Here is a 13,469-nt window from a genome sequence, read left to right as displayed (position 1 = left end):
CAAAAACAAGACTGGGAGCGGACTGTGGCTCAGATCATGAACTCCTTATTGCCAAATTCAGACTTAAATTGAAGAAAGTAGGGAAAACCACTAGACCATTCAGGTATAATCTAAATCAAATCCCTTATGATTATACAGTGGAAGTGAGAAATACATTTAAGGGACTAGATGAGACAGACAGAGTGCCTGATGAACAATGGATGAGGTTTGTGACATTGTACAGGAGACAGGAGGCAAGACCATTCTCAAGAAAAAGAAATGCAAAAAAGCAAAATGGCTGTCTGAGGAAGCCTTACAAATAGCTGTGAAAAGAAGAGAAGCAAAAAGCAAAGGAGAAGAGGAAAGATATACCCATTTGAATGCAGAGTTCCAAAGAATAGCAAGAAGAGATAAGAAAGCCTTCCTCAATGATCAATGCAAAGAAATAGAGGAAAACAGTAGAATGGGAAAGACTAGAGATCTCTTCAAGAAAATTAGAGATACCAAGGGAACATTTCATGCAAACATGGGCTCAATAAAGGCAGAAATGATATGGACCCAACACAAGCAGAAGATTTCAAGATGACGTGGCAAGAATACACAGAAGAACTGTACAAAAAAGATCTTCAGTTCAGTTCAGTTCAGTTGCTCAGTCGTGTCCGACTCTTTGCAACCCCATGAATCGCAGCGCGCCAGGCCTCCCTGTCCATCACAAACTCCCGGAGTTCACCCAGACTCACATCCATCGAGTCAGTGATGCCATCCAGCCATCTCATCCTCTGTCGTCCCCTTCTCCTCCTGCCCCCAATCCTTCCCAGCATCAGAGTCTCTTCCAATGAGTCAGCTCTTCGCATGAGGTGGCCAAAGTATTGGAGTTTCAGCTTTAGCATCAGTCCTTCCAAAGAAATCCCAGGGCTGGTCTCCTTCAGAATGGACTGGTTGGATCTCCTTGCAGTCCAAGGGACTCTCAAGAGTCTTCTCCAACACCACAGTTCAAAAGCATCAATTCTTCGGTGCTCAGCCTTCTTCACAGTCCAACTCACATCCATACATGACCACTGGAAAAACCATAGCCTTGACGAGACGAACCTTTGTTGGCAAAGTAATGTCTCTCCTTTTGAATATGCTATCTAGGTTGGTCATAACTTTCCTTCCAAGGAGTAAGCGTCTTTTAATTTCATGGCTGCAGTCACCATCTGCAGTGATTTTGGAGTCCAAAAAAATAAAGTCTGACACTGTTTCCCCATCTATTTCCCATGAAGTCCCAGATAATCATGATGGTGTAATCACTCACCTAGAGCCAGACAACTGGGAATGTGAAGTCAAGTAGGATTTAGGAAACATCACTATGAACAAAACTAGTGGACGTGATGGAATTCCAGTTGAGCTATTTCAAATCCTAAAAGAAGATGCTCAACATTCATAAAACTAAGATCATGGCATCTGGTCCCATCACTTCATGGCAAATAGATGGGGATACAGTGGGAACAGTGGCTGACTTTATTTTTGGGGGCTCCAAAATCACTGCAGATGGTGACTGCAGCCATGAAATTAAAAGATGCTTACTCCTTGGAAGGAAAGTTATGACCAACCTATATAGCATACTAAAAAGCAGAGACATTACTTTGCCAAAAAACATCCGTCTAGTCAAGGCTATGGTTTTTCCAGTGGTCATGTATGGATGTGAGTTGGACTGTGAAGAAGGCTGAGCGCCGAAGAATTGATGCTTTTGAACTATGGTGTTGGAGAAGACTCTTGAGAGGCCCTTGGATGGCAAGGTGATCCAACCAGTCCATCCTAAAGGAGATCAGTCCTGGGTGTTCATTGGAAGGACTGATGCTAAAGGTGGAATTCCAATACTTTGGCCACCTCCTGAGAAGAGTTGACTCATTAGAAAAGACCCTGATGCTGGGAGGGATTGGGGGGGCAGGAGGAGAATAGGACGACAGAGGATGAGATGGCTGGATGGCATCACTGACTCAATGGACATGATTGTGAGTAAACTCTGGGAGTTGGTGATGGACAGGGAGGCCTGGCATGCTGCAATTCATGGAGTCTCAAAGAGTCGGACACAAATGAGCAACTGAACTGAAGTGCACTTATGCAGCATATTAAAAAGCAGAGACATTACTTTGCCAACAACTGTCTGTCTAGTGAAGGCTATGGTTTTTCCGGTAGTTATGTATGTATGTGAAAGTTGGACTAAAAATAAACCTGAGTGCTGAAGAACTGATGGTTTTGAACTGTGGTGTTGGAAAAGACTCTTGAGAGTCCCTTGGACTGCAAGGAGATCCAACCAGTCTATCCTAAAGGAAATCAGTCCTAAATGTTCATTTGAGGAACTGATGCTGAAGCTGAAACTCCAATACTTTGGCCACCTGATGCGATGAGCTGACTCATCTCAAAAGACCCTGATGCTGGGAAAGATTAAGGGCAGGAGAAGAAGGGGACAACAGAGGATGAGATGGTTGGAAGGCATCACCGACTCAATGGACATGGGTTTCAATAAACTCCAGGAGTTGGTGATGGACAGGGAGGCCTGGGGTGCTGCAGTCCATGGGGTCGCAAAGAGTCGGACACGACTGAGCGACTGAAGTGACCTGATGATCATCATGGTGCTGGTGTCATCCTGGGAGCAAACTGCCCAAGACAGTGTCATTTAGAGAGTGGCTGCCCATAGGTTCTTTAATCTAGTTTGCCTAATGCATCAACAGGCAGGAGGATGGTTGAAAGAAGCTGGATCTCAGGGTCAGGGGCTGCATGTAAGGCAGAAATCTCATACACTGCAATGACTGTAGCTTATAACCTAAAGGAGAAATTAAATTGGAGAGACGAATTTGGGAGGGATCCTTGAGTGGGGTACAAGATGAAAACTGGCTCCTGTGGAAAATATTTCATTAAAATTAGATAAAATATATAAGGAAACCATGGTGATGATGGTTTAGTCACTAAGTCATGTCCAACACTTGTGACCCCAGGGACTGTAGCCCGCTAGACTCCTGTTTCCATAAGACTGTCCAGGTAAGAACACTGAATTTGGCTGCTATTTCCTTCTCCAGGGGATCTCCCCAACTCAAGGATGGAATCTGCACTCACGTCTTGCATTGGCAGGTGGGTTCTTTACGATTAGCACCACCTGGGAAGCTCAAAGAAGCATAGGAAGTATACACAATAGTTCAGTTCAGTCGCTCAGTCATATCCGACTCTTTGCAGCACCATGGATTGCAACTAGCCAGGCTTCCCAGTCTTCATCATCTCCCGGAGTTTGCTCCAACTCATGTCCATTGAGTTGGCGATGCCATCATCTGTCATCCCCTTCTCTCTCACCTTCAATCTTTCCCAGCATCAGGGTCTCTTCTAATGAATCAGTTCTTCACATCAGGTGGCCAAATTATTAGAGTTTCACCCTCAACATCAGTTCTTCCAATGTATATTCAGGACTAATTTCCCTTAGGTTTGACTGGTTGGATCCCCTTGCAGGCCAAGGGACTCTCAAGAGTCTTCTCCAGCACCACAGGTCAAAAGCATCAATTCTTCAGCACTCAGCCATCTCTATGGTCCAACTCTCACATCCATACATGACTACTGGAAAAACCATAGCTCTTAGTAGACAGACCTTTGTTGGCAAAGTAATGTCTGTGCTTTTTAATATGCTGTCTAGCTTGGTCATAGCTTTTTCTTCCAAAGAGCAAGCGTCTTTTAATTTCATGGCTGCAGTCACCATCTGCAGTGATTTTGGAGCGCAAGAAAATAAAGTCTCTCACTGTTTCCATTGTTTCCCGTCTATTTGCCATGATGTGATGGGACCAGATGCTGTGATCTTAGTTTTTTGACGGCTGAGTTTTAAGACAGGTTTTTTACTGTCCTCTTTCACCTTCATCAAAAGGCTCTTTAGTTTCTCTTACTTCCTGCCATATGTGTGGTGTCTTCTCCGTATCTGAGGTTATTGATATTTCTCCCGACATTCTTGATTCCAGCTTGTGCTTCATCCAGCCCAGGTTTTGACATAATGTACACTGCATGTAAGATAAATCAGCAGGGTGACAATATACAGCCTTGATGTACTCCTTCCCCAACTTGCAAGCAGTCTGTTGTTCTATGTCCGGTTCTAACTGTTGCTTCTTGACCTGCATACATATTTCTCCAGAGGCAGTTAAGGTGGTCTGGTATTCCCATCTCTTGAAGAATTTTCCACATTTTGTTGTGATCCACATAGTCAAAGTGTTTGGCATAGTCAATAAAGCAGAAGTAGATGGACTTACCTGTAGCTCAAACAGTAATGAACCTTCCTGCAATGCAGGAGACCAGAGATCAATCCCTGGGTTGGGAAGTTCCTCTGGAAAAGGGAATGGCAATCCACTCCAGTATTCTTGGCTGGAGAATTCCATGGACAGAGAAGCCTGGTGGGCTACAGTCTGTGGGGTCACAAAGAGTAAGACACGGCTGAGCAACTAACACACACACACAGATGCTTTTCTGGATCCCACTTGCTGTCCGAATGATCCAATGGATGTTGGCAATTTGATTTCTTGTTCCTCTGCCTTTTCTAAATTCAGCTTGAACATCTATATATGTATACACACACAGATGTATCTGTGTATATCCATACACAAATCAGGGGAATACTTGACAACCATTAATATGTGAAGTTTAGAGCAATGTGGATGGACATTAGGGTATTATGCTAAGTGAAGTAAGTCAGATGGAGAAAGACAAATACTGTATGATATCCTGGCAAATGACTGTGAGAGTTCATGACTCTGTGAATGATAATTAACTTTTTTTATAAACCTACAGAAAAATAAGATGAAGAAAAAAATAAAAGAATGGATAGCCAAAGTGTTGCATTCCACTTACATGTGCAAAATAAAAAATGAAACAAACTCCAGAATATAACAAAAAAAGATACAGAGAAGAAACCAGTCATGACCAGTGGGGTGAAGCAAAGTGGTAGGTTCAGACAGGAGGAGTGGAATAAGACATACAAACTACTGTGTTAAAATAAATAATGTATAAATATATACTGTACAACATAGGCAATAAAAAAGCCTACGTACTTGTAACTTCAAAAGCAGCAATAAAATTATGAACACCTATACGGTATAAAGTGAAAGTGAAGTCGCTCAGTCGTGTGTGACTCATTGCGACCCTGTGGACTGTAGCCCACCAGGCTCCTCTGTCCATGGGATTCTCCAGGCAAGGATGCTGGAGTGGGTTGCCATTTCCTTCTCGAACCTATATGGTATACCTGTAACAAAAAATATTGTACATCAACTATATTTCAATTTCAATATAAAAAAAATGCAGACCCCTCTGAGGAAGGTCCTGATAACTGATTCCTGGTCGAGACAACTCATATTTATCTTCTTAAACCGGACAGTGTCGTCTGTACTTTTAGAAATTAAGCTTAAACAGACCTCTTCAATGTGAAAGAAATAACACAGAGGTTGAGGATATGTGTCCTGGACTCTTGGATGATGGACAAGAATATAAATAACACTGTCCTGGAAATACCTCAAGCGTTCTGTGATTTCTGAGTTACTCTGAAGACTTAATGTCCAGATCCACTTCAACTTCTCTAAAAATAAATATCTGTATAAGAACCACAGAAAACCACAAAAAAAGCTCAGCTGCCATCCAGGATATGGGAAGATGACGTCTATGTAACCACATCGGGTGATTAACCACCATTTGATGATCATGTATTCTGCCAAGAGACGTATCCTTTGAAAAGTGCAAGCAATTCACAACCTCTCCAACAGCTGGGATATGCTCAGCTTCCTAGAAGAAGGACCACGAGAGTCCCAAGATGAAGGCTGTGTTCCTGACTCTCCTCTTTGGTCTGGTTTGTGCTGCCCAGGAAACTCCAGCTGAGATAGACCCCTCAAAGGTACGCAGAATGAGGTGATCTCCTAGAAGGTCTTGTTTGTTTGAGTGTGTGTGTGCTTGTTTTTGTGTACATGTAGGAGATAAACTCAGTTATATGTATGAACAGATTGTACACTTGCCGGGGTCCATGCAACTACCTGAGAAAAATACAACCATTTGTCTATCCGGTCTTTTATTTTTTCTTCATCTTATTAGTCTATAGGCTAAAAACAAACAAACAATTTAACATGCTATCATTCAGAGAGTCATGGCCAATCATGATGTGTTTTATTTCAAAAAAACCCTGAATTCTTTGCTTTCTGATCAAATAGGAATCATGAATTCATGTCATGGTATTCAACAAGGTAGGGGGTAGAACTCTGCTTAATGAGGTTGAATTTACTTTTCTTCTATGTGAAACGCTGAGGCAAAGGTGGTGCTGTGTACTGGTGAGTAAGCAAAAGAGATATTGACTGATGCTTAAGGAGCCCTTCCTTCTTAGATTCCAGGAGAGTGGCGCATCATTTACGCAGCTGCTGATAACAAGGAGAAGATTGTGGAAGGAGGCCCACTGAGGAATTACTATCGTCGGATTGAATGTATCAGTGACTGTGAATACCTCTCCATTACATTTTATCTCAAGTAAGCGCAATCCTCCTTAATGGAAAGCAAGGAGACTGCTGACTCTGGAGATGGGGTCCGGGCTCCAACGTGCAGTGAAGGGTTTGGGTGATGGGTGTGAAGTCGAGGGTGCGAACTCTATTCAAGGGTGTCCTCAAGCGCTGGGAAGTGCATGCTGAGACGGTGTCTCGTCTGTTGGTTTTTCAGGGACCAGGGCACATGCCTGTTGCTCAGAGAAGTGGCAAGGAGACAAGAAGGATATGTGTACGTCATAGAATGTGAGTATTCCAGCTTTTCCGATGGGCTGTCTTCCCAAAACCATGCAACGTGTTCGGTTGGATAACCTCGGTTCCATCAAAGACAACCAGATGTCTGGATGGGTGCACTGCTTCCTCTACTCATTACCAATGCAATCTTGGAAAAGCCATTTAAGTTTTCAGGAATCAATTCTGTCCCACAACACCAGAATGGGGTCCAAGGGTGGAATGTGGCCATTGATGGTCTCTGAGAAAAAGCCCCAGAACGGTGACTATACATGTTCCCTGGGAGTGGTGAAGTGCATAAGATTATATATATATACATATATATATTACTATTTTAAGATTACAAAGACTCTTTCCAAGTTGTTTCTATCTTTTATTTCATCTACATGATCAAATTTGCTTAAAATGAAGAAATTTCTTAAATAGTAAATTTCTTTATTAGCAAGTATAGTAAGTAGGACATGATTAATTTAAAGCCCCAAAATGAGAACAGCTGAAATAAGAGCTCTGCAATGCAGGAGACCCAGGTTTTATCCCTGGGTTGGGAAGTACCCTGGAGAAGGAAAATGACTACCCACTCTAGTATTATTGCCTGGAGAATCCCATGGACAGGGGACTCTAATGGGTGACAGGCCGAGGTTCACGGACGTCAGACACGACTGACTGATTTTCACTTCACTTCAAAACAACAGTGAAAATTTCAACGAATTTTTACATACCTTGAAAGTGAGTTTAGCATAGACTTCTATCTCCACAGTTTGAAATAACAAGAAATATTTCTCAAATATAATATCAATGCCTAAGTTGAAAGCAGCACTGACAGGTTTCTATCTCTGTAGCTAAAAATAACAGGAAATGATCCTCAAATATTAATATCAACACAGTAACATTACATTAAGTGATCCAATGTTTCATTTTCATTCAAAACATATACAGCATAACACTCTATTCTTGGTCTGATGCAACTATTTTAATTTCGACTGTGGACACGCAGCCACAGAATCTAATCTGCAATCGTTAAAGAGTATATATGTCCAACATGAGGCAGTTACTTGTATCTTGTACCTCTTTTGTTAGCTCTTAGGCTAGGAAATAACTCTGGATTATGTAGTAACTTTCATTTTACTAAGATTCGTCTAATTTTTTAGAATTGCTTTCTAACCATGAGTGTACTTGCAAATTGGGTCACAAAATTCCTGAAAGTGTAAACAGTCAGCTCTTGTGAGTGCGTACGAGATGGCTGAGGTTCAAAGCATACTATAGTTTCAACAAGCAACTTTGCCATCATTCAGAGTGCTAGAAGACTGAAAGTCTTGCTGATCTTCAGGAGAAGGGGGTGTGGAGAGAGCGCTCCTACTTCACTCACTCTCTTAAAGGTTCTAACAATACACCCCAAGAAATGTCATTGAGACAGAGTTTACCATCCGAGGGAAAACAGACGATAGAGAGCGTGAGAAGAATAAAACATGTTCAACTGAAAAGGAAAGAAGTTCATCATACTGAGGCTTGATTTTTTTTTCTTTTTTCGGTCACAGTCGATGGTACCAATACTTTGGAATTGATTCATGTGTCAGAAAACATGCTGGTAACTTATGTTGAAAATTATGATGGGGAGAGGATCACAAAAATGACCGAAGGCCTTGGTAAGTACTGTAGCTTATGTAGATGAGCTCCTACGATCAGTACTTTTACGCTAAGGAGAGAGGTACAGACGCCTTATGATAGGGCTTCATTGGTGGCTCAGATGGGAAAGAACCCACACTCAATGTGGGAGACCTGGGTTTGATCCCTGGGTAGGGAAGATCCCATGGAGGAGGGCATAACAACCCACTCCAGTATCCTTGCCTGGAAAATCCCCATGGACAGAGGAGCCTGGAGGGCTACAGTCCATGTGGTAACACACAGCTCACAGGATATGATGCAGAACAGTATCTATTGTCCTTCAGGAGGAACTACAGGTCCTTGTCTTTGCTTCATGACTACGTTATTATTACTTGGTCTCTTTTGAGTGTTTCCCTTAGCTTTTCCGCATTCTCATTTCTCTGATTTAACTTATTCTTTGACTGAAATATTTCACAGTCAAAAGGCAGGCCAAAGACAGGGTGGGCAAGGAACACAGGGTCCCGTTCCGTCTCACTAGGATTAGTGTGGTTTCGAAACTTCCCCATCATTCCTGCGCCCATTCATTTCATAAGGGTTCATGAAAACCCCAGGGATGCACTTCCAGAATGTAGACAAAGTGGACAGGAAGAGATGGAGTTGGGAGAAAGTCTGAGTCTCAGACCTGCCATGACCTTCTTTGATATGCCATGAAAGATTGCATCTCACAGGGGGACGTTTAAGGTCTCTGCTGAATGACTAGTAGTTCCCTGAGTTGTTCTCTGAACTGGAATGTGATAACATGCTAACTATGTGGACTCTACCCCCATGGATACATCTGAAGACCTGCGTGCACACTCAGGCACCTCTGTAAATAACTGTCTGGACAGCAGGGTTTAGGTGATGGTGGAAGGCAGCGGTGTTGGTGAGACTTCCCGATCACTACAGGTAGGAGTCAGGTGACTCTCTACCACCCGTAACGGATTCTAACACACACCTCTTCTGCCCTGTCTGCTATGAAATCCAGCCAAAGGAACCAGTTTCACTCCAGAAGAGCTTCAGAAGTATCAGCAGCTGAACAGTGAGAGGGGGGTTCCAAATGAAAATATAGAAAATCTCATCGAAACAGGTAAAGCCCCAGATGGTGACAGGTTTCCGAAATGAAAACACATCACTGGAACCTTTGGTTCAAATTACCTATTGGCAGAGATATCTTTAATAAGAGCTGTATTGAAATAATACAGCTTTGAAATATAGGCATGTCAATGGTCATTTTCCCTCTTATGCATTCTCTTTCACAGACAATTGTCCTCCATAAGAACAGTGAAGAGCGGTTGGGTGAGTAGAAATATGACATGTACAACACATTTTTTTTCTCAGGAGGTTAACACTTTGGGGGAGGGGGGTTCTACTGCTTTAAGAATGGGATACATACACAATGGAATACTACTCAGCCAAGAAAAAGAATGAAAAATGCCACGTGCAGCAACATGAATGGAGTCAGAGACGATGCTTCTAAGTAAAGTAACTCAGAAAGATAAAGGCAAATATCATATGCCATCACTTCCATGTGGAATCTAAAATATGATTCAACTGAACCAATAAAAAACAGAGACAGACTCAAACACAGACAAAATTAACGGTTACCAAAGGGGAAGCAGGCAAGCGCTAAATTCCGAGTTTGAGATGAGCAGATACATACTAAAATATATAAAATAAACAACAGAGACCAACTGGCGAGAACAGGGAACTATACTGAGGGTCTTCCAATAACTTTTAAGAAGAAGAATGAAAAAAAGGGATACATTTACCTACACATATATGTAAGTGAGGCTTCCCAGGTGACTGAGAGTTCCAGAATCTGCCTGCCAATGCAGGAGACACAGGAAATGTGAATTTATCCCTGGGTCAGGAAGATCCTTCAAATAGGAAATGGCACCCCATGCCAGTATACTTGCCAGGAAATTCCAACGGACAGAGGAATCTGGGAAGCCATAGTCCATACTGTCACAGAAGAGTGGGAGCAACATAACGAGAAAGCAACAACAAATATATAAATGAATCACTTTGCTCTATACCTGAATCTAACACAACACTGAACATCAACTACATTTCAATAAAAATTAATTTAAAAAAAGAATGGGATGGCAAAACCCTTCACCTTGCCAAGTGTCCAAGGGTTGGGCTTCCTTAGTCTTTAGATGAGAATAGCTAATTACTGACATTGATGTAGAATCCACAGTGGGATGCTTTAAGGACAATGGAGGTGGTGTGAAGGCCTGAGCTGTGAGTTATGATGATCGCTGGGGAATCCCACTGTGAATGAAGGTGCTTACAGCCACAAAACATGCATGATGATAAATGATATTACAGAAGATGTAAGTGGCACAGGTCCCACAGCAGATCATCTCCTATATCTCAAAGAGCTGTGAATACGTAACTTAGTGTCTGTCGATATCAGACCTGATACCAGACTGCTCACAGCTAGTTTCACCAGGTGGTAATTCTACAAAACCCCCAGGGGTACACACACAGAGGAACTTCTGTGAAATGGGTCTCATAGGAAAATCTCCCCACTACTTCCATCAGCAACTGCTTCTATCATGCTCCGGACAATATCATATTAATGCTAATCAGCTCAACAATGTTTTACTTTTTTTTCATGTTAAAAGTAAAACAACGAAGAGACCAGCATCAAAGCACTAATGTGTCCCAATCATCCATATGAAAACGGTAGACCTTTTCCTCGGAATCATCATTTCTTCTGTCGCAGGAAATCATGACCCTGAACCCACGGCTTTCCAACTATGAACATCCTCTGCTCTTGCTAATGTTACTGGATTCCTAAACTGATCAATAAATTGATTAAAGCACATATGTGTAGTGAACAAAGGTTCTATATTTGCAAACAGTCAAAACGTGTAAATTCAACCATGCAGGAAGTCGAGTGTACAACGAAGGAGGAAATAACTCTGTTTACGATGCATGGTGTGAATCCTGCAAGTGTTTCTGTGAGATGAGAGAATAAACCACAGAAGGTAGTTTTATATGGTGAAATGAGGTTCCGATCAGTTGTCACATGAGAAATGGGATTGGTTTTCAGATGCCTTATTCTGAGCTGTCCTAAGTGGAACTTGAAAGCAACTCAACGATGGTGTCAAGCAGTGTTCATCTGCTGTGGGGTTGCAGGAGGTGGTCAGGATGTTGCAGAATGAAGTCTTACATGGCTTCCAGGGGGCACAGTGGTAAAAAATACACCTAGCGATGTAGGAGATGCAAGAGATGCAGGTTCGATCCCTGGGTCAAGAAGATGCCCTGAAGAAGGTAATGGAAACCCACTCCAGTATTCTTGCCTGCAGACTCCATGAACTGAGGAGTCTGGCAGGCTACAGTCCATGGAGTTGCTAGAGTCAGGCACAGTTTATGAACTGAGCACACACACATACAACCAAAGTGAACAGTGTTTACTAAAGAAAGGGCAGTGATGGTATTTACAAAGCACAGGGTCTGTGATGTCCGACTACAGGGGGGTCTACTCTCCATCTCAAACCCCAGAAGCAGAGACTTTGATGCTGATGCAATGCAGGTTCAGTTACCTACAGCTCTGCATAAAAGTTGCTCATCAGATATTTTTCAAAGTAATAGTCATGGATTGGTGCCAACTGATGGGCAAAAGAAGCATCATGGGTGTCCTGTAGGTCATGCCACTTGACCAGACAAGACACCAGGAAAAATGCGTTAAGGGAGGTGAAAAAGATGACACCATCCTAGACCACTCTGGAGACCTCTGCTTGATTCCTGAGGATGTGGAAGGCTGGGTGCACCTGAACGGCTGTGAAGTGAGAGGCAAGACAGAATAGGGCACTGGGCCCGGACCCTGCCAGAGCTCACTGTAAGCTGCGTGCACTCTGAATGCATGTTACAAGCACACACTGATGTCCAAGATCAAGATACTGGTGTGTCCGTTGACTGGAGTTGTTGACGGAAAACGCAAAAATGGCAGTTGACGAATAAGCTATACTCCCTTCGTGGATCACTGCCTTGTGTGCCGAAGGGGCTGGCATAACTCAGGGAAGCTATGGGCCATTTCGTGTAGGGCCACCCAAGACAGACGGGTCATAGTGAAGAGTTCTGGCAGAAGGTGATCCGCTGGAGGCGGGGGCAGTGGCCAAGCACTCCAGTATTCTCACTGTGGGAACCCCATGAACTGTATAAAATGGCAAACAGATATGACCCTGAAAGATGAGCCCCCCCAGGTTGGAAGGTGTCCAATATTGCTACGGGGTCAGTGCAGAGGGCAGCTACTAATAACCCCGGGAAGAATGAAGCTATTGCTCACTTAGGTCTCACCCAAGGGAGCCACCTACAACAAGAATTAAAATGAAGAAAGAACAAACGGAGCAGAGGGACTTCCCCAGGGGTCCAGTGGTTCAGAATCCATGTGGCAATGCAGGGGACACACACTGAATCTATAACCTGGAAGATCCCACGTGTGTATGATAGCAAAGGCATGCACTACACAAACTCCGCTTGTTCAGAGTCTGAACAAGAGAACCATCTCAACAACAAACCCTCAGTCCATCACTACGGAAAGGCAGAACACAGCAAGTAAGACCCAGTGTGTGTTGTAAAATTAAAAAAAAAACCCTTAGCAGAAGTTATAAGAAGTATGACCGCTGGGTTACCCACCAAAATACTTTTTTTTCTTAATTTAAATTTATTTATTTTAATTAGAGGCTAATTTCTTTACAATATTGTATTGCTTTTGCCATACATCAACATGAATCTGCCACGGGTGTACACGTGTCCCCAGTCCTGAACCCCCCTCCCTCCTCCCTCCCCATACCATCCCTCTGGGTCACCCCAGTGCACCAGCCCCAAGCATCCTGTATCCTGCATCGAACCTGGACTGGCGATTAGTTTCTTATATGATATTATACATATTTCAATGCCATTCTCCTAAATCATCCCCCCTCTCCCTCTCCCACAGATGCGAGACACCAAAATACTTTTAAAAATTCTCAGGGAAACAGTTGCCGTTTGAATAATGAAAACATTAGGAACCAGGTAGGAAATATGAACCATTAAAAAACATTTTATCTGAAAAATTATTTTCAAGGATTCCTATCCAGTTGACAA

The 13,469-nt window shown here is 42.9% G+C and overlaps 1 protein-coding gene across 1 annotated transcript; it reads left to right on the top strand.

Annotated features, from left to right (window-relative positions):
* The first annotated feature begins 5,788 nt into the window (after positions 1-5,788).
* LOC129640254 (allergen Bos d 2) lies at positions 5,789-12,190 on the top strand. Its single transcript, XM_055565458.1, has 7 exons — positions 5,789-5,869; positions 6,350-6,489; positions 6,676-6,746; positions 8,267-8,374; positions 9,358-9,481; positions 9,632-9,668; positions 12,029-12,190. Exons 1-7 carry the CDS (start codon positions 5,789-5,791, stop codon positions 12,188-12,190), a joined length of 723 nt encoding a protein of 240 aa, XP_055421433.1.
* The last annotated feature ends 1,279 nt before the right edge of the window (positions 12,191-13,469 follow it).

This window comes from Bubalus kerabau, chromosome X, assembly GCF_029407905.1.
Source record: "Bubalus kerabau isolate K-KA32 ecotype Philippines breed swamp buffalo chromosome X, PCC_UOA_SB_1v2, whole genome shotgun sequence".
NCBI classification, from domain to species: Eukaryota; Metazoa; Chordata; class Mammalia; order Artiodactyla; family Bovidae; genus Bubalus; species Bubalus kerabau.
This window is presented reverse-complemented; position numbering and strand designations above follow the sequence as displayed.

Bases quoted from the DNA above. Each gene is read 5' to 3' on its own strand.
- LOC129640254 (XM_055565458.1), top strand. From the start codon at position 5,789: ATGAAGGCTGTGTTCCTGACTCTCCTCTTTGGTCTGGTTTGTGCTGCC. The intron at 5,870-6,349 runs GTACGCAGAATG...CTTCCTTCTTAG, and splicing joins CTGAGATAGACCCCTCAAAG to ATTCCAGGAGAGTGGCGCAT. The intron at 8,375-9,357 runs GTAAGTACTGTA...TATGAAATCCAG, and splicing joins AAAAATGACCGAAGGCCTTG to CCAAAGGAACCAGTTTCACT.